Raw genomic sequence first — 27949 nt, 5'->3', positions numbered from 1 at the left:
ACCCATGGGCCGGCAGCCACTTTCAAGGGGCTCTAATCGTGTCCTGGGCCAGGGCTGACCCGGAGGCTCCTTGGTTAGTGAATCATTTACTGGAGATTCCGTGGTGACCTGGGGCGGGGGGGGCCGCGGGCCCGGGGCAGCCCGTCCGGCCAGGCCGTGGAGCACGAGGGTTCTCAGTCGGACCTGAAGAAACGTCCACTCACGCTCCCAGTGTCTACTGAGAGGCTTCTCTTCGGCCAGAGGGCGTGGGGCCTCGGGGTGCCCCCCACGCCGCCTTGGTTCTCGGCCCGGGCCTGTAGTCGAGGAACTGATGCCCACGTGGAGCCCCGGACCCAAGAGAAACGTGGTGTAGGGCCGGGGAGAGGACTGGTGCCCTCCGGTGTCTTCCCAGGGGCCTTTGTGCCGGGGGGGGGGGGGGGGGGGGGGGCGGGAATCTCAGGGGGGCCTCCTCCCCGGGAAGGCCACGGCCCTCTGCAGCCTCTCAGGCCAGGAGCGAGGAGCGTCAGCCCGGAGCCGCAGGCCATAAATGCAAAGTCTGGGTGAACAAAAGCAGCTTTTGAGTGAGAAAGCTGAGTGGAGTTGTCCCAACCTGTCAACTTCAGATTTCCTCCCTCCTCCCCATAAATCAAAAAACGGTTGGTGGAAGGGAGGGACAGGAGCGTTTCATTTTCAGATTTTGTAAGAAAATAAAATCAAATCAAAAGAACCTGTCCCACGCTGATACCTTACATGCCAGGTTTGAGCCTGAGGCAAATTTTTGTGGCCATGTAATAAGCCTCTTTAGAATGGTGACAGACCCTTGACTCTTTGCCTTGAATTACACTGATAAAAGACATTTTATTGCGTTAGAGCTGGGGCAGGAGTGCAGGACGGTTCTTGCCTGGTCGGCCTCTTTGAAACCGCGTCAGCCCTGCTGTCCACGCTCCGCTCCCCCGGACGGGGTTCTGTGGGCCCGGGACGGAGGGGGCTTTCTACCCAGCAGTCGAAAGTTGAGGCTCTGGAAGTAAAAGGATTTCAGCCTGAGGGGCTTGTTAGGCAGAGTGGAGTGTCTCCGGTCCTGGTAGACAGAAGAGGCCTTGGCATTGGTGGCCCCAGGTCAGTCTCGCGGTTGGGACCCCATGGAAACGGAGCGTGGCTGGGAAAGCTCACCCTCTCAGACCTCATTTCCCAGGCAGTCTTAGAGAGATTCCAAAAACAAAACGATTCCGGGGTCTCCCGTGTGGTTGTAGGGTCCCTGTATCCGCCCTTGACCCCTATGGGATAGGGGCAGGGGCGTTGTGGCCCCTTTGCCCGGCGAGGCCAGGTCTCCAGGAGCTGAGCTCCCAAGTGAACCCGTCCACTGGGTAGAAAGGAGTTGGTGCGTTCTTGGCTTGAAGAGCTTGGAGGTGTCTGATAACTCTGGGTGTTACCCTTGCTGAATCAACAGAATTAGTAAACCCCAGAACAGCTAGAAACACCCACCCTGTGGCTGGATTGGGAACTCCTGAATGAGTGCACACGATACATGTGGGCACCTCTTTTTTATTCAGGAAATTCTTTCCAGGTTGGTTAGTGGCATAAATGAAGGATTAGAAATTGGGTAAAAAGCCAGAAAACCAACCAGGAAGCCGAGAAAATAGGCCTCGGATAAATAGGCTATGTCCACCTCTCCCTTGCTCTGTGGGACTCTGGCAGAGAGCTTGGGGCTGAGGCCAGAGCTTGGCTGCTCTGCGCCCAGGAGGAGGAGGGAAGGTGCTGAGGGACACAGGAGTCGGTAGCAGAAGTTGGAGGAGCTTGTGGGCGGGCAGAGGCCTGTTTCCGAAAGAAGGACTAGTTGCCTTGGGATGAGGCCTGGCCTCCCAGGACCAGAACCCTCCTTGATTCAATCTCACCTCAGGCGAGAGGGCAGCCTAGTTTTGTTCCCGAAGAAATGTCAGAGCCTGACCTGCTAGACCATTTTTTTTTCTTTTGAGTTTGTAGAGCTTTGAGGCCTTAAATTAGTTCTCATAATTTCCGAGCACTTCTGTATTAACCATAAGATGTAATAGGTTTTGATTCTGGAGAATGGCCAAATCTGGTTCTAAGAATCTCTTGGCCCAGACTGTCACAGAGCATTTGGCCTGTAGGATATGCCTTCCCCGCTGCCTCACACACGCGCACCACTTTATAGTCCCAGGAAGGCGAGTGGTTGCCTGTAAATGGCATGAAGGCTTGTGTCTAGACCACACACTCTGCCTTGGCTCACCTTGAGGGCTCCTGAGGGGAGCGGGGATGAGGGGCAAAGCTTGGTCCCCAGGAAGGTGGACGGGTCCTGCCTTTCCTCCAGTCCTGTCTTCGTGACCTGCCACAGGATGCTTTTGACACGTTCTGTTTCCTCGCTGGGGAGGTGAGATAACACCTTCCCTCATCCCACAGGATTACTGTTGGGGCCAGAATGTGAGGAGGATGCTTTGGGAAGAAGAGAAGCCTCTTCACAGGGGCCAGGACATCTTCCCTTAAGAAGGGCCAGGCTGGGAGGCCTGACGCAGCCTTCCTGGGGCTATCTCTTCTTTGGAGTGCCTTTCCATTGAATGGTTGCACAGATCAGTCCTAGAGGATAAGACCAGAAAATTCTCCAGCTCCGTGGCTGCTCAGCTGTGCCTCTGCCCTTCCTTGTCCCTCCAGCAGCCCCACCGCCCCATCCTGCAGACTTCTTCCTCCACAGCACCCAAGAACACCTGGAAACACCAAGGATCTCCTTATAAGCTTGGCTTTCTTAAGCTTGTTCTGGTATTTTCTTGAGACTGATGAAAATGGTGGTCTGGAGGCATAAATTACCTTTGCTGTGAATCGACACAGATAAAAAGGCTCGGGGTGGCCTCTTCAGAGTAATTTGGGAGTTGCGTGTTCTGCTGGCTTTGATAGACAAGGCCTCCGCTCTGGCTGGTGTTATCAGAATTAAACGTTTGCTAAGCAAATGGTCAGCGTCACTGGATCCATCTTTCGGGCCCAAATGCCTTTTCCTCCCTTCAGTGGGAAAATGTTGATTCCACCCTCCTCAGGTGTCTAATACTCGAGTCAGGAGAAACTCAAGTGTGGTTTTCAAGGCTTCCCAGGTCCCTGGGACTATGATTTTCCATTCTTTCCTTCATTTCACCTGTGCCAGGTGTGTGTGGGGCGGGGGGTGGTGAGTGGTATCTGTGAATGTGTTTGTGTGCAGCTGGACAGTCTGGGTGACAGGAAGGGATTCAGGGCAGCGTCTTGGGTCACTGCCCGCCCCCAACCACAAAGGTATTGCATTTGAGCCCCACCTTAAGGGAGCCCAATACCCACAAAACCTCATCAATGGCAACTGATAAATTAGAGGGTGATTTTTCACATTACAGAAAGATTGTTAACTTTTCAAAAGGTTTCGCCACAGGGTTCCTTTAAATAGTGAGCTCCCCCACTGAATTTAAAGTGTTTGTTTACAGATCATTAACTACTTGACAGAGAGGTTGGGGAGGGGGTGGAGGAAGAAGCACTTAAAAGGTAAAATGTTAGAAGCCCTGCCAATTTTCGATGGGCCTGGAAGGGTGATGAAACATCTCTGAAATTATGTCGGTTAGCAAATGTGATTCAGTTTACAGAAACTCACTTGACACATGGCTTTCCAGGAACCCTTCAAGCTGGTTGAGGGCAGGGACCACAGGACACTGGGGCCTTGCCGCCCGGGTTTGAGGTGCTGGGTGAGGACTCTGGCTTTCCTTAGAGTCCTGCGTGTGCCCTCTCCTGAGCAGTGGGTGCCAGGCCCTGGCAGGAGGCCGAGAGCTTTGCCACTGGCCGTCTGGCACGGACAGCCGAGACCTTTACTCTTGACATTTAGCCTGAGTTTGTGGAAAGTTTTTTCCTGGTTCTCTGTGACCTTCAGTCTCTTTGGCTCTGGACCCACCTAGGTTTCCTCCTTGAAGCTCAGACAGGTGATCTTTGCAAGATCGTGCCCCTGGAAGCCGAAATCCACCATCAGGCCTAATTTCTGTGTCTAAGAATTAGCCGGGCAGCTGCACCCAGCCCACACTGGCCAGTAGGCTCCCCTAGTCCCTGCAGGGGCGCTCACTCACAGGCCCACCCCGCCCAGCTTTCAGGATGGGCCCACCCTGCCCGGCTCTTACCTGTATCCCAATCCCCAGCGCTAGATCTGGTCTCAAAGAGACTCCGACTGGCAGGGGAAACAGAGGGAGAAGTCCTTTACCTGATCCTTTACCTTGTCTTTTCAAGGACTAGAAAACTTAGGGTCAGAGAGAGGAAGGGATTTACTCAAGGTCATGCACAGCTGGTGAGTGGCAGGGCTGGGCCTGAAGAATCTGGATTCCTGACTTTGTGCCAGCAGCCTCTCCAGAGGAGCGAGCCCCTGACGACCTAAAGGAAGAAAAGAATCTGGAGAGTGAGGGTCAGTGCGGTTCATGGGCCAGGGCATCATTAAAAGTAGTTCTCATATTCTCCCAAATGACCTGCAAAAGACCCCAGGTTGAAGCAAGCCCACACTTACACGTGCATGCTCACACACACACACACACACACACACATATGCATACACTCACGCACACCCCACCACACACACACAAACAAAATCCTCAAATAGGGATGGGGGTGGGGGGTGGGAGTGAGGGTACCCCCGCCTTCCCTGTGGCTTTGAAGAGAAGAAAAAGGGGAATTTTGGAGAGAAGGTCAAGTTGATGATTGAAGAGACAAAGCGGTGGAGGAAAATCTGCACGTTTCTTGCACAGTCATTTGTTGAAAATGTGTCAGCAAGTACAAGCCCATCTTAAACGGGCAATGATACATCTGAAATAGATTATTTAAGCCAGGGAGGCAATATTGCAGAGATGAACGCGGCTATCAACACTTGTTTGTCTGACTCAGAGGAATAAAACAGTGAATTCTCAGCAGACCACCCACCATACATCAGGGGAGGAAAGTGGAGGTGGGGGCGGGGAGGACAAAACAGGATAGATGATCTTCCAGGAAGAGTCTCACAAGCATCCCACATGGCCGTGGGACATTTTAAGAAAACGTGACACTTGCAAGGATGAACCTATAAAGGCCGAAGGCTTCGCAGAAGTCCTCACAGGTTTATTTAGACGAGCAGATCCTCCGTTGTCAACCGAACGTATCAGCGTACAACATCGTGATCTAAATGTAACTACCTGTTGGGCCCCATTTGCTCTGCGCACACCTTGGCCTTTGCTCCTCTGGGCACCTGTACCTGCTTTTGCTTTTGTCTAGAAAGTCCTTCCTCTTGGCCCTCCAGGTGCAGTTCATAAGTTACCACTTCCTGAAAGCTGCTCTCCTCCCTTTCAAGTGGAAGTAATTTCTCTTCCTTTGAATTTTCATAGCTGGGCCTCTCTCATGACACACGTTCCGAATTGGAGTAGAGCGATTTCTGTCCTGGCCTTATCTTCTCTACCACTTGAAGGCTGCTGTGGGGAAGTCTGTGTCTGGGTTTTCTTTGTGTTAGCCCCAGACGCTGGCCCCTTGCTTTGGACCTTTCAGGCCCTCGGTAAATAGTTGTTGGATGAATGCACGAAAGAGTGAATGAATGGAATTAACCTGGGTAGCACGGTTTGCAGAGTGAGGTATACAGTTAAACAGAGGGAAAAAACTGTCCTAAGACAATTTGTCTTTATATAGCTGCCCTTCCAGTCTCCTTGATAAGTTCCACCATTCTAAGGCAAAAGCTTAAAGTGTAATAAAAATTTATCTAATTCACAATCAAGTGAAAATACTTTGGGCCCAGAGCCAAAGAATATTATTGGAGTGCACTTTTTTCAACACCCTAAATTTAACCAGCTGGAATTCTTTTTTTAAGTACCATCCTATTCAACCTTTTGAAATGAAGGATTTGCCTTTTAGTGGGAAATCTGCATTTCAACACAAAGATGGAGCACAATGTCTTTGGTTTAGTTATTCTTCTGAAAAGCAAGCTTTTTTTTTTTTTTTTTTTGAATTATACGCTTTGCTTATGTTAAAGACACAGATTGCAGAAAATTTTGTTTAGGCCCGACAGATTGGTAGCTTGCATTTTTTGCATTTTTATAGATAAAGGGGCATGAAAGGTGTCATGTCTCCCTCTCCCCTCATTGAGTGAATTCCTAGGATGAGAACTCAAAAGGTGAAGTGAGTTTTTAGACAGTCAAGGCTGTGAGAGGATAGAATTGGTCAAAAAAGAAGGGTTTTTAAATGACTAATTGGTGAAATGAAAGTCACCGATGAAGTCTCAAGGAATATAGAGATCATGAGCAAGTTTCAGCAAAGAAATTCTGTTAAGTGTGATATCTCTAGAATTCTCGCTTGCTTTCATTTGTACAGGATACACTTTTTTAAAAGACCATCACAATTTGGTAAAACCTTAGCTGGTTAAAAAAGCAATGATGGAAAAAATGCTCATGTAAATGCTCATTTCCAGAACAAAAGGGAATGCAATTTTGACAATATCAGAAGGTTAATTAAGAAGTCTGTTAGCCCTGATACAGCTGGCACATTTTCAGTTTCGATTGACAGGACTCAAGACATAGGCCTAGCTAATGTTTGCTCTATAATGCTGTGCTAAGTCACAGGATCTGAAAGAGAGGAGCTGGTATCTATGGTAAACGGAGGGTCAAGAGCTAGAAGGACGTTTAGTGGATTTGCTTTCTAGTTAAGGAAGCCTCTGTCCCAGACTAGCTGCACTGTTGTTATTTTTGTGATTTGGATCCACTGATATTGATTAGAACTGAAATTGGTTCATTCGGGAAACTGTACAAACTTTGAGGATGTATTTTTTTTTTTTTTTTTTTGGAGGATGTATTTTTAAGTGTAGTCTGTAAGCTCACTACTGGCTGGGGGAAGAGGAGATTTGGAAATTTTGGAGCTGAAAGAGAGGATTGGGGGTCCTTTATTTTGGCCTATCACCTAGGATGGAGATGCCTCCTCATCGTGGTGGGTTGCCGCTCCTTCTTTTCTGGTGGACCCAGAGTGAACAGGAGGTTATGCCTTCTCAGGGTAACCCATTCCACTTGGGGACAGCCCTACTCCTTTTGTGCTCTACCTTGTTGGAAAAGCAAGGAAGTTCTCTAAAAACATATGCTCAAGAAAGGAAACATATATGCACTGTATACACATGCGTATACATTTTAGTAAACATCAAAACATCTGTATGTCTATGTACTCCTCTAGAGAGGCCTGGGGATTTGATACCTGATAAAAGTCGGGCCTGCAGAGCAGTCACTAAGTGTGTTGGAAATGATGCTTTGTGCTTAGCTGTTTGGGACATTTGTAGGTCAGCAGTAGACTATAATGCGACTGCATTACATACCCAGTGATTAATTTCAGAAACAAGCGGCATGTCAATAATAAAGGAGTCTTTGAGAAACCGATTTAAGGACCTTAAATTCCAGGGATATCCCACAGGGCTTCTAGAGCTCTGCATCAAAAGTTGGTACCCGTTGTATACAGAAATGTAAAGTGATCAATGTAAAACATGAAATCAAAACCATTCCCAGTTTATTGCCAATTTTTAATGAGACCTCAAATATAAGATTCATTATTTTTTATTCAGCCGTAAGGAAACGTTGCCACTTAATAATGCATAAGGCATTTCCAAGGCCCCAAGTGGAGATGCTGGGTCTAGAGAGACCCTTACGAATGAGAACAGGTTAAAACACCTTTCACCAGAAGAGTACAGGCATTTGAAAAGACTGATCCAGAAGAGGGCAACACATCACATACGTGAGTCCAGACAAGGACAGAGAGCCCAGTTCCTATTGCATCCATGCGGCGTGCCACAGCTGCATTCTCAAACATTTCAGCCTTCTTGGAAGTGGTGAGGACACCGTCTGTCTAGCGTAAACCGGTTTGGATGTAGTCTTGTGCAAAGAGCACTCCCTATTTGATGGAAAGCTTGGTTCTGTTCTCTGTCCTATCAGTGAAGGAGGGTGGAACCTGGGATTCCACACAAAAGGATTCTTAGGTATGTCCCAAGCTTGCTTGTTTTTGACTGTTGTAGTCCTAAAAGAGGTGAGTCCCAGACAGAAGGGACAACGGTTGCACAGCCGCTCTGGCTCTCTGCCAGAGGAACATGCTTCCAGCTTCCATGCCTCCCCTGACCCTAAGACAGCGTTATTAAACTGGAACTGTGCGTATGCATCACCTGGAGGGTCTGTTAGACATAGAGTGCTGTACGGCCCCTGACCCCAGGTTTTTATTCAGTAAGTCTGAGGTGGGCCTGAGAATTTGCATTTCCAACCGGCTCCCAGGTGATGCTGGTGCTACAGCCTACGTCTGCACTTGGAGAACCACTGCCCTAAGAGTACCACCAAGGAAACAAAAGAGAGCAGAGCTAGACTGCCCACATTCCAGCCCACCACTCTCTGGGGGAAGTGAAAAGAAAAGGTCCTCAACCAGGGCTGGCTCAGGCCGGTGGAGCTGCTTGTTGAGAGTGATGCTTAGAAGCATTAATTGTGAGACTCTGCCTAAAACATGATGAAATAATCGAAAGCATCATGGCAAGAAGTGAAACCCTTGGGAGGCTATCGACAATTTAGCGTTTCCAGTTTCAGTGAGAACGCCAACTACTTATCCAAGGAGGATGTGTTCAGTGGGAGAGGCTACAGAATCAGCTGGGGTTCCCCATTGCCTATACTTTGACCCTCTTCCTGGGGGAACAGAAATGCAAGTATGGGTCTCTTGGAAAGACAATATCAATAGCTTGTTAAGCCGGTAGGAACAGTTTGTCTCACTTCAGCTGGCTGATCCTGCAGGAGAAGCAGAGGTAGAGAGTAAAAACAGTGAGGTGGGGTGAGGTCGGATGCAGAGAGAGGCTCAGGAAGCAGATCAGGTGTTGTTTTCCAGTTTTGAAGCCAGGTCAGTTTATTTGGACCCTCCCACAAGGCCCACTCAACACCTCTGGGTTGGACTCTGTCCCAAGAGGTTGTTAGGAGACGTGTTTCTCCTAATGGGTTAGGAGAAAGAGAACCCTCCTCACTGGCACTTCCTGGGCAGGAACCTGGGGAAGAGATAGATGGCTATCCCAGAAAAGAACACTGGACAAGGGGTCAGGAGACTAATTCTGATCTTTGCTCTAAACATCAGCATAGCTGTGGGTCAGCCACTTAATTGCTCAAGGCCTCCGTTTTCCCATCAGTCAGATGCAGGCATAGACTTGAGGATCTCGAAGGTCTTTTTATCATTCAAAAGCCAAAAGCAGGTCATGATGCCAAATACCCAGATCCTCTCCTGATGAGCCCTTGCTCTGCCACGTGGCCTTGTCCTGTGGAAAACTGGACCAGGCCGCTGCCCCCCGGACAGCTTGTCTGTAGACAGGATTGCCAACTGAAGATAAATGTGAGTGGTCAGGCCTGGATTAGGCTAACAGTCCTCCGATTTCTTGCTGGAGGCCGATCAGGGCACCCCAGGGCTCTTCTCAGAGGGAGCGGCAGGGAGTTTGAAATCAGACTGTCCCCACGCAGGGGTCCAGGTACCTTGCTGCACCTCTGCTAGGATCCCAGAGCTACCTCCGTTGTGCGGGTCTCCTAAGAGGATTTCCGTCTTGGTCACAGACGAACTTAGGAAGTGGCTAAGGCAAGAGCGAGTACAAAAACGGGTTCTCTGACTTCTTGTTGAGAAACACAATGACCAAATCTGTAGTTAATTTTACCCTCCTCTCTCAATACCCTGTTTATAATACAAACAGTCAAATGAAGACATACATGTTGTTGTTGTTGTGAAGTCCAGTCTCTGAGCCTTTTGCCTGTTCATTTTGTGGTATTTATTTTGTTTGGGCTTGGGGCGGAGGATATGCCTCTCTAGATGGTCTCCGGCTAGGTGGGGTCTCCGTAGCAGACCCCCTTTGCAGGCCTGGTAACAACGGAGCATAAAAGCTTCCACGAGCCCCACACCATTGTTACCCACCGGGCTCCCCATGAAAGGGGAACTTGTGCTGACTGCCCCGGCTGTTCTTGGCAGCTAGAATCTCTATAAGGAGAACAGGATGTATTTTACACTTGAGACCTGCTATCCTCGAGTATAACAACAACACTTTTAAGTGCTCTTAATATTAAGCTAATGGAAAACATACTCTGTTTACTCACCATCAAAGTCTGTTTTTCTTCTCTCCCTCCTCCCCCAATCATCACAAACTCCCAGCCTCTAGAACACGCTGAGTATCTCCTGCTCCATCGACCCTACACTCTGTCTCAAGGTTGACCTCTGCATGCTTGATTGGCTCAAGGTGGACTTGGAAAAACTAGGAACTTACCACAGAAACCATATAATCCCCAGGTTGCACAAACCAAATATTTCCTTTCTCACAAAAGTCTCGGTGCTAGAAATGCTTGATTTACTGCTAGATTTATGTTTATTAGTGTGAGAAGTTGTTTCTCCTCACCAGAGAGCAACCAAGTGCAGTAGAATGGAGAAGGTGGGCCACTTTCTCTGGGTGCTGCTGTTATTGGAATGCTGCTGTTTCTCTCCTTGTCACATAAGAGAGTAGGATTCCTCACCCTCAAGATGTGGCCTTGGCCAAAGTTATTTGAACCCCAGAAATCCCAGTCTGTATTCTCCACTGCTTTGTGTTGTAAGAAGCCGTGTCTAGGGATGCCCGGCTGGCTCAGCGGTTGAGCGTCTGACTGGCTCAGGTGCTGATCCTGCGGTCCCGGGATCAAGTCCCACATCGGGCTCCCTGTATGGAGCCTGCTTCTCCCTCTGCCTATGTCTCTGCCTCTCTCTTTCTCTCTGTCTCTCATGAATGAATAAATAAATAAAATATTGGAAAAAAAAGGAAAAAAAAAAAAAAGGAAGCCATGTCTATAAGGGGTATTCATTCCATTGATACAGTTCTAGAGTGTGGCCCAACCAAGTCCAGAATGCCTCAGATTTCCCTGCCTTTGAAGTTGCTGTGATAAGTACAGCTTGGGAAGAAGTTGTGGGGCAGGGAAGGTGGAGTGGGACGCTCTATTCCAGAAGAAATGATTCACAGATCCACTCATTTCTTACTTGCATATTGTTTTTTGCTTGGGCTTGTCTTGGAAAGTAAATGTATGCATGTTAACCAGCCTTGCAGATACATCCCTCCATTCTACCAGTCAACCCCGTAATATTACCAATTTCCCCCTTACTGTTTACGTATCACGTATTATAAGACAATAAGCAAACAATAACAAACAAGCAAATGAACCAAAGGCCACTGCCCCCTCCCCCACAACTAAAACAGACTCCTTCTATTTTGTCAAAAAAGACTAAAATCAGAAACAAAACAAAATTGTGGCACTAACTCCATCGCTGTTTTTTTTCGATACAGGCCTTGGGCCGGTTAACTATCTGCAAGGCTGCTGTAATGATGTTAATCTATTTTAATGGAATTGAAATGTGATATCCTGTGGTTTACGATGCACGTTGTTTATAGCTTTAGTGCTTGATTTTGGGTTTCTTTCACAGATAAACTTCTGCACTGGAGGGGCCTGTCCTCCCCTCGTTCTGCACACGGAGCTCTAATCCCCACGCCCGGGATGAGTGCAGAATATGCCCCGCAGGGTATTTGTAAGTTGAGCATTATTTCTTCTACAAATGTCCATGTGTATAGAGATGAGAGTTTCTGGAAATTACCTTACTTTTTATGCACTGAAAGGAGTTACTTCCAAAATAGATTGGCATCCTCATATGCATTATTCCATTACTCACTTGGCACCCTCTCCCCCACTCCACTCAGTCCCCTCCCCTTCCTCCCTCCCCTTTTTTGTTTCTTCCCTCCCTAAAGACGTGGAGCCACAGCAGCTCAGCCCTGGGGGTGGTCTCCTCCCCAGGGTCTTATCTGGCTCTACGGCTGGTGACCATCTACATCTGTGTGTTAAGGGCTCATTTCATTGCTGGACATTCACTTCCATGGCCTCATTTAAGGACTTGGAGTTTGTCCTACGGTGTACATGTTAGCAGAGGCCAGAACCGAAAGAAGTCAGTGTAGAGTTACTCTAGAGTGATTCTCGTATATGTTATCTACGCATTTACATGTGTACTGAAACATGGTATATTTGTATGTATACATGGTGCATTATATACGTGCAAACATAGACAATTTCTACTTATTTTTCTCCTAGTTTTAGAGAAAAATGCACAGCGTTGTTGCTTAAAGTCAAAGTTCCCACTGCCACCACCATCACAACCATTAACACCATTCAAGTACTTGTGCAAACCAACTTTTATGGTGGGGAAATTTTTTATGAAATGTAGATCTGTATGTTTTGTAAAAAAAAAAAAAAAAAAGTGTTTGAAAAGATGCTGTTTTAGAAGGTAATACAGTCTGCTTTTCTCTATGTAGTAACAAATGATACAAATGATATGAGTCATGCATGGCTGCAAAGTCGGATGGGGGTGGGGGTTGATTCTACCCCAAACACGAAAAAGCAGCTTTCAGAGAAAAAGAAGCGTGGCATCTACGTTTGATTTCAGGAATGTGTTTTTATTTTGAAAGTTTGTGCAAACTAACCCGTTGTGGAAAGAAGAAAAGAAAGGGATACAGTGTCACGGAAAGGAAAGAACAAGATGCTGTAGGAGTTCAGCTAGAGAGGGGACTGGCTTTTAGGTGGGAGAGGTAAAGTCGACCTAACCACCTTGGGAATGGTGTCTGCAGGGCAGGGCATGCGCCCTGAGACCAAATTTGAAGCCAGCTGTTTGTTTTGTTAAGTCCTAGGTAATCCTAGGTAACAAAGAGTTATTGTATGAATTTCACAAGTCCTCAAGTCCTGAGGGCTGGGCGGTGCAGGGGTTAGAAGCACCTCTTGTGCCACCCCCTCCCCAACACCAAGCTGGGCCTAAGCCTGGGTTAGGTCACAGATGGTAGAGAGTTTAGGGGGTTGGACTCAGGGTTTCGAGTCCCTACATGCTGACTGGGTGGGGAGAGCGCTCCTCATTCTGCTGGGGGTGCCTGGGGCCCACACCAGGGCGTGGGAACAGAGCCACCCCTGAAGGGAAGGGGAAAGAAGGGAGCGGGACAGTAGAGAGGAGGACCGAGGTGAGTGGCCAAGGCCTGCTGGCCTGGGAAAGAGTTCGGTTCTCTCTCTTCCGCTGACCCTCGCGAGGGCAGGGAGTTGGATTTGAGGGGGTGGGAAACTAGGAGCCCGGGGCCTTCTCCCCTTCTTCCTGCCAAGGGAGGGTGTCTAGTTTGCTGGTGCCCATGCTGGCAGGACCAGTTTAGGAGTGACCAGACAAGGTATGTGGAAATGGGTTGTGGAGTTCCAGAAAGCTCTCTAGCAGAGCTGACCCCCAGGCTACTCCAGGTGCCTTAACCAGCCGCCCTTGGCTTTCAGAGCACTTAGCACTTACCTTGTGGCTTCCCTGCCGGTAGACCACAGGTAGACCACAGTCGAAGGCCTTGAAGGGGCCCGCTCCTGCTGCCCTCTAGACAGGGCCTCCCCTTGGCCTGGGGTGAAGCCTGGATTCTGGGTTCCAGCCTTCTTTCTGGAAGCCCTTCTGGGTGTAGAGCGTGGTCAGCTATCATGCTAGGTAGCTCATCGAGCCTGGGAGTAATGAAAACTCGCAGTGCTGTCGGACCTGGTAGTTTACATATGGCTTTTATATACGTCTGTCATCAGAGCCTCACAATTCTTTAAGGTACCGTTTGTTATGCTCATTTTACAGATAGGGAACCTAAGGCTCAAAGAAATGGAATGATTGGCTCAGAGCCGGAAGCGGGTAAATAGTAGAGCCAGGGGCCTGGTGTCAGACCTCGTTCTTCTAAATCCTGAGGCTTAGATCACAAGACTCTTTAGCATTGGTGACAATGGGGTTATTCCTTCCCATACCATAAAATGAAATAAAATAAGAGCCAGTAGGTGAGCTAATAGCCTATTTTAACTGTTTGATGCCTGGAGTTCCTATGCTTGGGGCCAGGTCTCAGTTTATTGCTCTAAATCAAAACAATCCCCCTGAATGCCCAATGAGGCTCTCAAATTGAGAAGTTGATTTTCGTCAGAGTAAATGAAGAATATTATTATATTTTACACGTCAATAAATCAATGTAGCCCTAATTTTGCCACGCAGGAAATCAATTCTGGTCTTTCTAAACCATCAAAGATGTTATGAACAAAGTAATTTCACAAATTATGGCAAGTAACACATTTATTGATGACTGCAGTTTAGGAATGGAGACTCTGTGAGCACCGTAATATAATATGGTGCACTGGCGTGAGCCGAGTGAAACACAGATTATATGGTGAAACTGTAATGCATCATTTGCTATTAGTGGACTGGTAATAATTACCGGTTTCAAAGCAGCTCTTTCGATGTAATCTTTCGTCTCAATCGTAACAGCCCTTCTCATTGACATTATGATTACACTAGCTGCCCTCATGATCTAGAATATCTAGTTGATAGGAATACTAAAATGCGATAGTGAAAACGGTATGTTGTATGCTCATTATAAGATAAAATGCCATCTTCTCTGACCCGGTGTGCGAGAGGAGAGGATAACGGCAGAGTGTGAACGTGTTGTAGCACGAGCACATCACTGGCTCTGGAAACAACATTTTAGGAAGTCCAGAGCAGCAAAATAAAGCAGACTTTTCTCGTTTAAGCCTTTTGGAAAGGATGCAGGTGAGATCCGTGATGCGGTGCCGTCCACCTTTCGGCGCTCACCAGGGCCCGGCCTGCCCCCGGGGGCCCGCGGAACCCACGTTGCTAACTACGGGCCCAGGCCTGGGAGGAGTCAGTAGGCTATTAGGAGCTGAAATATGATTTTATGGCATCTGGAGTGATGAAAGCGTTAAGGACTTGTTGTAGCTGACAAATCTCCTTTTTTACTTATCCAATTGGGATTGTCAGGCTAAATGTATGATAATAACACAGAGTCCTAGAGAGGCAAAGGAGAGAGCCACGGAGGGTCACGTTAGTTGGAACCAGATAGTTTTTTCCCTGCCTATTTAGGACCCAAGTCATTGTTCAACAACAACAAAAAATTTATGAAAATACTCTCAATGATGCTTTTTATTTCCCTTGGAAGAGAGGAGGCAAACAAAAATAGGCAGATAATGTGATCCTAATGTCAGCGTTTTCTTTCAAAATCTTTCTGCCTTTTTTTTTTTTTCCCTCCCTCCACATTAGGCAAATGTTGGAAACCTAATTTTGGTATCTTATCATCTAATCTTGTTAAAGAGATTTACCCAGGAGTGGGATATATTGAGTGAGATTATAAATGCATTGTAAAGTAAATTACAAGGTCAGGGCAGGGAGTCCATTATTCAGACAAGTGCTTGAGCAAGGCTGGCTTGTTTTGGAATGCAAGTGTTTGGGGCTCCTGAGAAGACCCTGCCAGCTTTTCTTTCTGACTTGCTAAATGGAGGAATCATAATTGATTAATTCCTCATTCCCACTCTTTAGCTCCGCAGTGGATTTTTTTTTTTTTTTACTTATTTATTTATTTATTTATTTATTTATTATTTTTTTTTGCTTTTAAAAAAGTTGCTGACAAACACTAGCTGGGGCCTTAAGCAACTGGTCTAGTCCCCCTTTGAAAAGGCGGGCTAAAGTTTATTTCTCATTTGTGTTTTACGCACTGTCTTTTTTGGCATCCCTGGAAAGTTATCTATTTTTTCTCATCCTTGTCCCTTGGCCACCAACATTTGTGCCCCCTTTTAATGCCGTGGTTGACTGGTAAACTGTTAGTTACTCCCTTGGTGTATATATATTTTTTAAATGTAGCTATCTCCAAAAATGAATGATTGTGAAGTCAAGCTGGCCCCTCTTTGCCAAAGTGGCATTTACCACTCTCGGGTTCTTTTCAGCGAGAGAGAAATAATGTGACTTAAGCAGGGCCCCTCTCCAGACGGCTTGGCTACTGGCCAAAGAGTTGACTAGCTGAACTGTATCTTTCTGTTTCTTTCTCAACTGGAGCTGAGGCTCAGCCGAGGGCGCAGGATGTTGTATAATTTGGTTCACGTTGTTAGCCTCTCAAAATAATGAGGAGGAGGATAGTGTAGCATTTCTCAGCCTGCTGCCCGTCATGGTGCTGGCTGCTTTAACTGTTCTTAAACTAGGATGCTGTGTCTGCTTAAGTTGGCACCAGCCACTCCTCCTAACTTCTCCAGACTTGCATTTGTTTGACTGGGGGGACGACTCCGAAAGATTTGATACGGCCTGTTGGTTAAATCCGAATTAAATTTCTCTTCTGAGATATATATATATATATTTTTTTTGCACCGTCCCCTGAGATAAAAATGGGAGTCCCTGTACAGTGTCGTGGAACCAGAACTGGGACTCCCCGATCCCCGCACAGGCTGGGGATGTGATGGGAATGTTGCTAGTGTCTCTTCCACGGGATTATTTTATGAGTATTTTCTCATTTTGAACAATGTCAACAACTAGTGTGTTTCGGGCTAAGACTAAAAGCATCTCTAGGGCCACAGAGAACTGTGATGAGTTGACCTTCTCTTTTCCGATATGCCTATGAAATGATTGCCTATTCAGAAAGTTCACCTGCCACCCAGGGGAGAATAGAAGGATGGGATTTAGGAAGCGGGGAAGTTTCCCTTCGGGTCACCTTATCCAAGTCCCTCCTCACTTAACAAATGAGGAAACGGAGGCAACAGAGGTGACACGTAGCTTGCCCCAAACAAACCGCAGCTGGCAAAAAGACCGGAAAAGTTCAGATGGTCGCCCGAGGCTCTGCAGAATGCAGGGATCCTCATTCCCGAGCTTGAGCTGGTCCAGATTTTTCCGCTTTTGGAGACTGGATTTAAAATCCTCAGAACCGAACTGCAATGGCAGAAAGCCCGACGGGGCCAAATATTCGTTGGGCACCGGACCAGCAGGTGTGCCAGGCACCCGTCGAAGGCCCCTGGGAACACTAGGTCAGTGCGGGCTGAGGCCCTTTGGGGTCGAGTCAGGCTGGTGGGGGGGGGGCGGGGTGCAGGGCAGGCTGGAGGTGAAACGTGAATAAGCGATTGCTGACGCCCTCGTCTGTGATTAAACATTGATGTCGGTGTTGTATTATTTTGCAGGTAAAGATGAGCCCAGCAGCTACACATGTACAACTTGCAAACAGCCATTCACCAGTGCATGGTTTCTCTTGCAACACGCACAGAACACTCATGGATTAAGAATCTACTTAGAAAGCGAACACGGAAGTCCCCTGACCCCGCGGGTTGGTATCCCTTCAGGACTAGGTGCAGAATGTCCTTCCCAGCCACCTCTCCATGGGATTCATATTGCAGACAATAACCCCTTTAACCTGCTAAGAATACCAGGATCAGTATCGAGAGAGGCTTCCGGCCTGGCCGAAGGGCGCTTTCCACCCACTCCCCCCCTGTTTAGCCCACCACCGAGACATCACTTGGACCCCCACCGCATAGAGCGCCTGGGGGCGGAAGAGATGGCCCTGGCCACCCATCACCCGAGTGCCTTTGACAGGGTGCTGCGGTTGAATCCAATGGCTATGGAGCCCCCCGCCATGGATTTCTCTAGGAGACTTAGAGAGCTGGCAGGGAACACGTCTAGCCCACCGCTGTCCCCAGGCCGGCCCAGCCCTATGCAAAGGTTACTGCAGCCCTTCCAGCCAGGTAGCAAGCCGCCCTTCCTGGCGACGCCCCCCCTCCCTCCTCTGCAGTCCGCCCCTCCTCCCTCCCAGCCCCCGGTCAAGTCCAAGTCGTGCGAGTTCTGCGGCAAGACGTTCAAATTTCAGAGCAACCTCGTGGTGCACCGGCGCAGCCACACGGGCGAGAAGCCCTACAAGTGCAACCTGTGCGACCACGCGTGCACGCAGGCCAGCAAGCTGAAGCGCCACATGAAGACGCACATGCACAAGTCGTCCCCCATGACCGTCAAGTCCGACGACGGCCTCTCCACCGCCAGCTCCCCGGAACCCGGCACCAGCGACCTGGTGGGCAGCGCCAGCAGCGCGCTCAAGTCCGTGGTGGCCAAGTTCAAGAGCGAGAACGACCCGGGCCTGATCCCGGAGAACGGGGACGAGGAGGAAGAGGAGGACGACGAGGAAGAGGAGGAAGAGGAGGAAGAGGAGGAGGAGGAGCTGACGGAGAGCGAGAGGGTGGACTACGGCTTCGGGCTGAGCCTGGAGGCTGCGCGCCACCACGAGAACAGCTCGCGGGGCGCGGTGGTGGGCGTGGGCGACGAGGGCCGCGCGCTGCCCGAGGTCATGCAGGGCATGGTGCTCAGCTCCATGCAGCACTTCAGCGAGGCCTTCCACCAGGTCCTGGGCGAGAAGCATAAGCGCGGCCACCTGGCCGAGGCCGAGGCCCACAGGGACACTTGCGACGAAGACTCGGTGGCCGGCGAGTCGGACCGCATAGACGATGGCACTGTAAACGGCCGCGGCTGCTCCCCGGGCGAGTCGGCCTCGGGGGGCCTGTCCAAAAAGCTGCTGCTGGGCAGCCCCAGCTCGCTGAGCCCCTTCTCCAAGCGCATCAAGCTCGAGAAGGAGTTCGACCTGCCCCCGGCCGCGATGCCCAACACGGAGAACGTGTACTCGCAGTGGCTCGCCGGCTACGCGGCCTCCAGGCAGCTCAAGGATCCCTTCCTGAGCTTCGGAGACTCCAGACAATCGCCTTTCGCCTCCTCGTCGGAGCACTCCTCGGAGAACGGGAGCTTGCGCTTCTCCACGCCGCCCGGGGAGCTGGACGGAGGGATCTCGGGGCGCAGCGGCACGGGAAGTGGAGGGAGCACGCCCCATATTAGTGGTCCGGGCCCGGGCAGGCCCAGCTCAAAAGAGGGCAGACGCAGCGACACTTGTGAGTACTGTGGGAAAGTCTTCAAGAACTGTAGCAATCTCACTGTCCACAGGAGAAGCCACACGGGCGAAAGGCCTTATAAATGCGAGCTGTGCAACTATGCCTGTGCCCAGAGTAGCAAGCTCACCAGGCACATGAAAACGCATGGCCAGGTGGGGAAGGACGTTTACAAATGTGAAATTTGTAAGATGCCTTTTAGCGTGTACAGTACCCTGGAGAAACACATGAAAAAATGGCACAGTGATCGAGTGTTGAATAATGATATAAAAACTGAATAGAGGTATATTAACACCCCTCCCTCACTCCCACCTGACACCTCCTTTCTGCACCCCCTTCCCCCCCATGGCCCTCCAGCCCCACTCCCCCACCCCCTCCCTCCCCCCTTCCCTCCCTCCCTCCCTCCCTCCCTCTCTTCCCTCCCCCTGTAGGATTTTTTTCTAGTCCCCTGTGATTAAACAAACAATTACAAACAGAAGTAACGGAAGCTAAGAATATGAGAGTGCTTGTCACCAGCACACCTGTTTTTTTTTTTTTTCTTTTTCTTTTTTCTTTTTCTTTTTCTTTTTTTTTTTTTTTCCTTTATGTTCTCACCGTTTGAATGCATGATCTGTATGGGGCAATACTATTGCATTTTACGCAAACTTTGAGCCTTTCTCTTGTGCAATAATTTACATGTTGTGTATGTTTTTTTTTTTTTTAAACTTAGACAGCATGTATGGTATGTTATGGCTATTTTAAATTGTCCCCGATTCGTTGCTGAGCAAACATGTTGCTGTTTCCAGTTCCGTTCTGAGAGAAAAAGAGAGAGAGAGAGAAAAAGACCATGCTGCATACATTCTGTAATACATATCATGTACAGTTTTATTTTATAACGTGAGGAGGAAAAACAGTCTTTGGGTTAACCCTCTATAGACAGAATCGACGGCACTGAAAGAAAATCTCTATGAGCTAAATGTCTGTCTCTAAAGGGTTAAATGTATCAATTGGAGAGGAAAAAAAAAAGGCCTTGAATTGACAAATTAATAGAAAGACAAAACAAGTTTATTCTGTCATTTGGTTTTAAAAATATGAGTGCCTTGGATCTATTAAAACCACGTTGATGGTTCTTTCTACTTGTTATAAACTTGTAGCTTAATTCAGCATTGGGTGAGGTAAGGAAACTTAGGACCTAGCATATAATTCTATATTGTATTTCTCACAACAATGGCTACCTAAAAAATATGACCCATTATGTCCTAGTTAATCATCATTCTCCCTTTAGTTTAATCTTATAAGCAAAACTGATTGTACCAGTATAAACGCTATTTTGCTCCTGGTGAGAGCTTAAAAGAAATGGGCTGTTTTGCCCAAAGTTTTATTTTTTTTAAAATGATGATTAAATTGAATGTGCAACGTGCAAAAGCCCTGGAATACAACTAAATACATTATTAGTAAGGAATCCATTGTATGAAGATGACTTGTTTTAAATAACGTCTGTTTAAAAACGTTCTGGCACCAAAAGAAATAGATCCAGATCTACTTGGTTGTCAAAGGGACAATCAAATGATAAACTTTAAGACCTCGTAGACCATTTTTTAAAAAGTGGAGACTGACAATAAGGTTTGACAGAGGGTAACAGGAGAAAAATATGTGATCTTTTAGCACAACGTGGTACTATTTGCCATTTTAAACTAGAACAGGTGTATAAGCTAATATTGATACAATGATGATTAACTATGAATTCTTAATACTTGTGTTTAAATGTGACATTCTTAAAAAAAGAAGAGAAAGAATTTTTAAGAGTAGCAGTATATATGTCTGTGCTCCCTAAAAGTTGTACTTCATTTCTTTTCCATACACTGTGTGCTATTTGTGTTAACATGGAAGAGGATTCATTGTTTTTATTTTATTTTTTTAATTTTTTCTTTTTTATTAAGCTAGCATCTGCCCCAGTTGGTGTTCAAATAGCACTTGACTCTGCCTGTAATATCTGTATCTTTTCTCTAATCAGAGATACAGAGGTTGAGTATAAAATAAACCTGCTCAGATAGGACAATTAAGTGCACTGTACAATTTTCCCAGTTTACAGGTCTATACTTAAGGGAAAAGTTGCAAGAATGCTGAAAAAAAAAAAATTGAACACAATCTCATTGATGAGCATTTTTAAAAAAAAAACTAAAAAAAAAAAACTTTGCCAGCCATTTACTTGACTAATGAGCTTACTTACTCGGACTCAACATTGCAAGCGCTGTGAATGGAAAACAGAATACACTTAACATAGAAATGAATGATTGCTTTCGCTTCTACAGTGCAAGGATTTTTTTGTACAAAACTTTTTTAAATATAAATGTTAAGAAAAAAAATTTTTTTAAAAAAACACTTCATTATGTTTAGGGGGGAACTGCATTTTAGGGTTCCATTGTCTTGGTGGTGTTACAAGACTTGTTATCCATTTAAAAATGGTAGTGGAAATTCTATGCCTTGGATACACACCGCTCTTCAGGTTGTAAAAAAAACATACATTGGGGAAAGGTTTAAGATTATATAGTACTTAAATATAGGAAAATGCACACTCATGTTGATTCCTATGCTAAAACACATTTATGGTCTTTTTTCTGTATTTCTAGAATGGTATTTGAATTAAATGTTCATCTAGTGTTAGGCACTATAGTATTTATATTGAAGCTTGTATTTTTAACTGTTGCTTGTTCTCTTAAAAGGTATCAATGTACCTTTTTTGGTAGTGGAAAAAAAAAAGACAGGCTGCCACAGTATATTTTTTTAATTTGGCAGGATAATATAGTGCAAATTATTTGTATGCTTCAAAAAAAAAAAAAAGAGACAAACAAAAAAGTGTGACATTGTACAGATGAGAAGCCATATAATGGCGGTTTGGGGGAGCCTGCTAGAATGTCACACGGATGGCTGTCATAGGGGTTGTACATATCCTTTTTTGTTCCTTTTTCCTGCTGCCATACTGTATGCAGTACTGCAAGCTAATAACGTTGGTTTGTTATGTAGTGTGCTTTTTGTCCCTTTCCTTCTATCACCCTACATTCCAGCATCTTACCTTCATATGCAGTAAAAGAAAGAAAGAAAAAAAAAAGGAAAAAAAAAAACAAAAACAATGTTTTGCAGTTTTTTTCATTGCCAAAAACTAAATGGTGCTTTATATTTAGATTGGAAAGAATTTCATATGCAAAGCATATTAAAGAGAAAGCCCGCTTTAGTCAATACTTTTTTGTAAATGGCAATGCAGAATATTTTGTTATTGGCCTTTTCTATTCCTGTAATGAAAGCTGTTTGTCGTAACTTGAAATTTTATCTTTTACTATGGGAGTCACTATTTATTATTGCTTACGTGCCCTGTTCAAAACAGAGGCACTTAATTTGATCTTTTATTTTTCTTTGTTTTTATTTTTTTTTATTTGGATGACCAAAGGTCATTACAACCTGGCTTTTTATTGTATTTGTTTCTGGTCTTTGTTAAGTTCTATTGGAAAAACCACTGTCTGTGTTTTTTTGGCAGTTGTCTGCATTAACCTGTTCATACACCCATTTTGTCCCTTTATTGAAAAAAATAAAAAAAATTAAAGTACACAATGTAAGCTTCTTGTGTCCTCATTTGACACACTCTGTAAATTACTTTCAAGAAAATAACAGGTTTTAAGAGAAGGCCAGTCAGTCTTTTTCAGGATTATTTCTATGGGCATTTTGATGCGTGTATCATACCCTAAAGGAACATAAAGTGCTTACTATATTAAAATAGACATATCTCAAAACATGGAAATAGTTTTTAGATTTTATAGTTCTAGAATAATTTTCGAGAAATGGAAAGTGTTTTCAGTCTGATGTAAAAAACTTTCCCTTCATCTCTTAGCAGTAATCCATTCAGATATAAATGAAAAATTTACTGGTAATAGCATCTTGAACTTTTATTTCCTTTGGATTTTTTGCTGTTCTTGTTGTCTGAAAGTTCTTTTCTATTCTCCCTTCCCTGCCTTATACTAGAACATAATGTAAAAGAGGTTTTTTTAAAAAAAAATCAGCTTTCGTTTCCATATGAGTCTTTCTTCATCCCCCAAATAACCTCCCCCCCCCCCATAAAAATCCTGAAATGAGGCATCAGGTTAACGGAGGGAGAGAGAGAGAGAGAGAAGTAACCAGTAGTTTAGCCAGATGTGGCAAATCTGTGGAATCAGCCACTGATTTCCTGAGATGCATGGTGGTTTGCCTTGTGATTCTGAGGTCCTAGGGGACCAGAGATGGGACAGATCTTTTAGGTGTTTTTATAGTTTGTTCCTGGCTGTTAGCAAATGAGGGGGGGTGGGGTGGGGAATACCCTTCAGTGATCTTTTGCCCAACCAATAGATTTAAGAAATGAAACATCTTTGAAAAGCAAGTTAGGTCCCTTATAAAAACCCCTCCTTAGAAATCTGTGTTGTCAGTTTTACAAATACTGCATGTTGCAGCATCTATTTGCTTTATTAAAATACATACTTCTGTGATACTGTCTCCCTGTTCCCAGTGTAGATGAATGGATACAACGTTGTTCTTCTTTTTGTAAAAACCCAAACAAAAGCTGTTCTGTTGTCTTCTTGTGGTAGCATTTTCGTTGCTCAGTCCTTATGCCCTGGTGCTGTGAGGTGGCCTTTTCATGTAATGCCTTTTATCTGAGGCAAGAATAGTTTTATCCTTCTAAAATACACAGAAAGTAGGTGTATTTTTTTTAAAGCCGGTTGGGTGGGAAGCGGGGAGTGGAGGCAGAGAGGAATCCCGTAAGAGAGGGTTTGGGGCTGGGTACTAGGGCTGGGACGAGATGGACGTATCTGGCAGGACTTGGTAACTGGCAGTGAACTGAGAGGCGATATTTGTGTTTTGAATTAGGTTACTTCACAACTGAATCCAGCATACTGTTAAAGATAGAGGTAGTCCCCAGTGCCATGCTGGTTTTAGATGTGGCAACTTCTGCTCCACCATATTAAATGTCCATAAAACCACTGTATGTCCCTATTACTCTTTTATTAGGAGCTATGAGTGCAGCTGTGCAGGTTTTATATACAGTGTTCATTTTAATTTTTCAGTATATGATGCTCTTAGCATAATTAGGTTTTGCATCCTGACAGACAGAATTAATGGTGGATACTGTATACTTACTCGTATGTTCAAATTTCTTAAATCAAATGGGGACTGGGGGGGGGGTGCAAACATCTGGTGATAAATCAAAGATCATGTTTGATTTACATGGTCCCAAAGTTAAATAAATTTATTGGGAGACACGTTCTTCAGGGTACTTAGTCTCCTGACTTACTGAAGCCCTCTTATAAAATATTATTTCTCAAGCTGAGTGAACAATGGGAGCATGAAAACCTAGGCAACAAGAATATCACTTATAAATGGCATCTGTATCTGGAACCCCAAAATTAAAAATCTTAATGCGAAATAACAAGAAACGTGGCCGACAGGGGATAAATTCATGATTTTTTTTTAAATGAGGAAATACTAAGGACGTTAACATTTTTCCGAATTCTCCAGTTTATGTGATACTGCAATGTTCTCTACATACCTGAACTCTTAATGCTTAAATGTTTCTTTATATCTTCATTTTGAGAACAATTCAATAAACAGGAGCACAGCAAATAACTATATCTCACCGATTTTAACTTAGAAACCCTCCCAGTGCATGGACTGCCTCTGTCCTGAGACCGGTTCCTACCTTCTCTTTGTCTAGGACCTACAAAAGGACCGAAGCCAAAACATTTTAAAGGGGGCTAAGAAGTGGGGTGAACACTTGATTCTTCATTTGTACCAGCCGTGGCAGGAAGTGTGAAATAGTTGAGTTTTTTTTCCAGGGCATTCTGTGACAGAACTGTTTATTTAAATACCATTGTTGTATATGTAATAAGTACGTACTGTATATGTTCATAATGCTGGAAGCGAGAATTTGAAAGGAAGTGGCAGTGGGGGGTTAGATATCATTTCATTTGGAGAAATAAGGAAATGGGGTGGTTTATTCACAGACACTAAGTTTGTTAAAAGGTACTGGGATATTTCAGGCTTTCCTGAAAAGTTGTTGAGGAGCCTCAGGCCCCATCCTGTCCTGCTTTGAACACTTGACTCTCAGAGCTTGAGGGAGGAAATACTGCGTTTTCTTTCTTTCTTTTTTCCTTTCTTTTTCTTTTTTTTTTTTTTTTTTTGTTTAAACCTCTCTCGCCCTCTGTGCGCACACACAAACATGATTTCTTATGACTGTGCTGTAGTCGTGTGTTCTTCATTACGATTCTGTTACTCCATCGTTCCCGGGCCTGGTGTGTTCAAGAATGTACCCATCCCATTCTCTTTTCTTTTTCAGACAACTTCCCATTATAAAAAAAAAAAAAAAAAAAAAAAAGAAAAGAAAAAGAAAAAGAAAAAAAAAAGTGGGAATTTTGCCAGTGTGAGGATGGGATTGGCAGTGTTCTTTAAACCTGCTTGGAAAAAAAAAAAATGTTCCTTAAAAGACTGTTAACTTTTAAAAGGCATGAGGCACTTAGCAAATTTTCTAAGTGTCTCCTAAGGCCCTGCCGCTTTCCCAATTAAGAATAAATGAACCCACCTTTAGAGAAACGGACATCAGAACACGTAGCCAGAATTGGGATTATGTACATTTACTCCAGGGCTGCTAGAGCCACGAATGGTAGACATGGGTCGTTGGGTGTGCACTTTTGCTTGCTGTCATCTTGTTATCCCATTAGCCCTCTGTTTCATTCAGTAGAACACATGGCCAGTGAATCAGCCTTTAGGGGGATGGGTCTGTTTCTCTCTCTCTCTCTATTTCCCAGTGTCATCTATGGTCGTGGGATGCGATTAATTCCTCCCTTTCACACGGGGAAAGGAGACCAATTCAGGTCACCAGGGTCATTGTGCCTGAGAACCTAAGCTTGCCTGAACACAACTCCAACGGTTGATCCAAATACTGTTTTTCCTTTCTGTAAAGTGGCAAAGACTACTCAGAGGGAGGCGGATCTCGGGTCCTGGTGATTCAGCAGAAGAGGCAAATTAAGCGATTTCCCCAAAGTCTACCCGGGGCCGCAGGACCCGCCCCGCCCCGCCCCGCCCCCGGCGCCCCCAACCCCACCGGGGGGCTGCGCTCCTCGACCCGGGGTGAGCCGGTGGCACAGGCCCAGGCCGGATCCTATCTGTCAGGGCTTTGGATGTCGCTAGCAGGTCGGACAAAGGGGTGCGGTGGGGGTGTCAGCTAGACGGGCCGCAACGACAGTGCCAGGGCCGGACTGGGAACGGGGTTCCCCAGAGCCCACCTGGAACACAGGCGGCCCCTCAGCCCGGGTCTCCACTGCGCAGGGGAATCCGGGAGAGCAGCTGAGCTCCAGCCCCTGGGCCTCCTGCGGCGCCAAGTCGGGGGAGAGGAGGCCCCAGGCCCGGCTTCGGGTCGCCATGGCAACGAGCCCTGGAATGCCACCGTGGTGGCCCTCTTCCTCGGCACATCCGGACTCCCAGTTCTGCTGCTTCAAGTCACTGTGCACAGCAAGGGAGGACCCCGGAGGACATAAGCACTCCCTTCTTCCCTTCACCATTGCCTTGCCCCCTTACCAAAAAAGAAAAAAAAAAAAAAAAAAGGAAAGAAAAAGAAAACTGCATGTTTGAAAGAAAACTACAGGCAGTTTTTGGTGCCATTTGGGAGCAACTATTTTGGGTTCTGGTTTCCTCTTCAGAGATTTGTTCGCCTCTTGTAAATCGTTGGCTGCTTTGACGTTGAACTTGATGACATTTCATGTTTTCGTTGTGCTGCTTTCACATCAATTTTGAGTTTCTGTTTCTTTATAATTTTATTATTATTTTAAGGAAATGTCCCCCTTCCCTCCTCCCCCGACCCCCCCTGTTCTCCTCAACCAAAGGACTGTTTCCTACTCAGTTTTCTCAGTCGTAAGGGCAAGTGTTTCCTCCCAGGTGTGTCCCCAGTTTATTAGGACAATCATACGAGATCGAGAGATGTGGTAGCGGGTCTGGGGCCGTGGTGGGGGAAGGCGGGGAGGGGGTGGCCGGAGATCTGGGGGTGGGGGGGGATTGGGTTTGAAATGGTGTTTAAGATGCCAGTGGCTCAACCTGTGGTGGATTTAAGTCGTAAATTTAAAAAGCTAGTTAGAGAACAGAAAATCACTGGGCCAAGTCACACCTGTACTTTTTTTTTTTCCCCTCCTCTGTCTCCATCCTCTTTCTAGGTTCTTCACACACCCCCATTCGGCGTAGTACCCAGAGAGCTCAAGATGTGTGGCAGTTTTCGGATGGAAGCTCGAGAGCCCTTAAGTTCTGAGAAAATTTGAAGCCCCCAGGGGCGGGGTGGACGCGAGCCGCCCAGCCGACATCTGCGTGGTCTGTCATCCTGCTAGTTTGTGATGTTTTCTGACAGTAGCCTCCAAGAAGCCGTTGTGCGAAGACAGAGTCCTGCAGAGTCCTTCCTGCCCGGGCCTGCAGTGCCATTTTATTTATATTTTTTAATAAAAAGTAAAAACAAAAAAACAGACCCACATTGGAACAGTGAAATCAGTCCCGTATAGAGGGCGCATGGACCATCGCTGTCCTGAGTGACGTCCTGGCCCTTTGGAAACCAGCCAACCTAATTACCTGTATTGTGGAAATGAGCATGAGTCCCCCAACCCCTTGTTTCTATACATTCTATGTTGTCTTTTAAAAAGTGTGCTTAACATTGAACACAATAAATGTTGGAGCTTTAGGTGGTGTTTGCTTGTTCTTTAATTATTAATGCTTATAAGACAGTGCAGCTGCTTATGACTTTGTATCTCTGTACCCGTCTCCTGCAGACATCCATTGGGTGGGCCGGAGGAGCAGATTTGAGGAATGGGTAGGAGGTGTAGGAGGGGAAAGAGGTTACTGCTTATCAGATGGCATAAATTTTCAAGGAGAATCAAAATGCAAAACCTGGGAATAAATCATAGCAATATCATAATTAATGTAGTAGTAGTGTTGCTGTTTATTAATGCTGAAGTGTGGTTTTCCTAACTGTCTGACTTATAATTTGCATACCATTAAATAATGCATAATATGGCACGCTGAATTCTGTTTTTCAAATATATGCTTTTGGTGGCTACCATGCAGGATTTGAATTTGTCTTTTAATTTAGCTCAAGAAAGATAACGTCACTGGGTTAGTGGTAAATCCCAAAGAAGGTGATAAATGTCAGCAGTGGCTTATTAAATATTCTAATTTTAAGTTCCCAAACCTTTAGCAAATATATCATAATACAGACA

At 46.0% G+C, this 27949-nt stretch overlaps 1 protein-coding gene across 11 annotated transcripts in view; it reads left to right on the top strand.

Moving 5' to 3' along the window:
* Positions 1-27414, top strand: part of BCL11A (BCL11 transcription factor A) — a 100759-nt gene extending 73345 nt beyond the window's left edge. For 3 of the 11 annotated variants that reach the window (XM_025992684.2, XM_072742492.1, XM_072742491.1), the window contains exons 3-5: positions 11410-11511; positions 16962-18704; positions 26903-27414. In XM_025992684.2, the coding sequence (XP_025848469.1) occupies positions 11410-11511; positions 16962-18704; positions 26903-26994 (1937 nt within the window). In that variant the 3' untranslated portion in view covers positions 26995-27414. Of the gene's footprint in view, positions 1-11409; positions 11512-16961; positions 18985-26902 lie in introns of all 11 variants that reach the window. The other 8 variants (XM_025992685.2, XM_072742494.1, XM_072742493.1 and 5 more) reach the window with 3 other exon arrangements.
* The last annotated feature ends 535 nt before the right edge of the window (positions 27415-27949 follow it).

The sequence above is a fragment of the Vulpes vulpes genome, chromosome 16, assembly GCF_048418805.1.
Source record: "Vulpes vulpes isolate BD-2025 chromosome 16, VulVul3, whole genome shotgun sequence".
In the NCBI taxonomy this organism is placed as follows: Eukaryota; Metazoa; Chordata; class Mammalia; order Carnivora; family Canidae; genus Vulpes; species Vulpes vulpes.
Note: the sequence above shows the minus strand (reverse complement) of the source record. Positions and strands in the feature narration are given on the sequence as shown.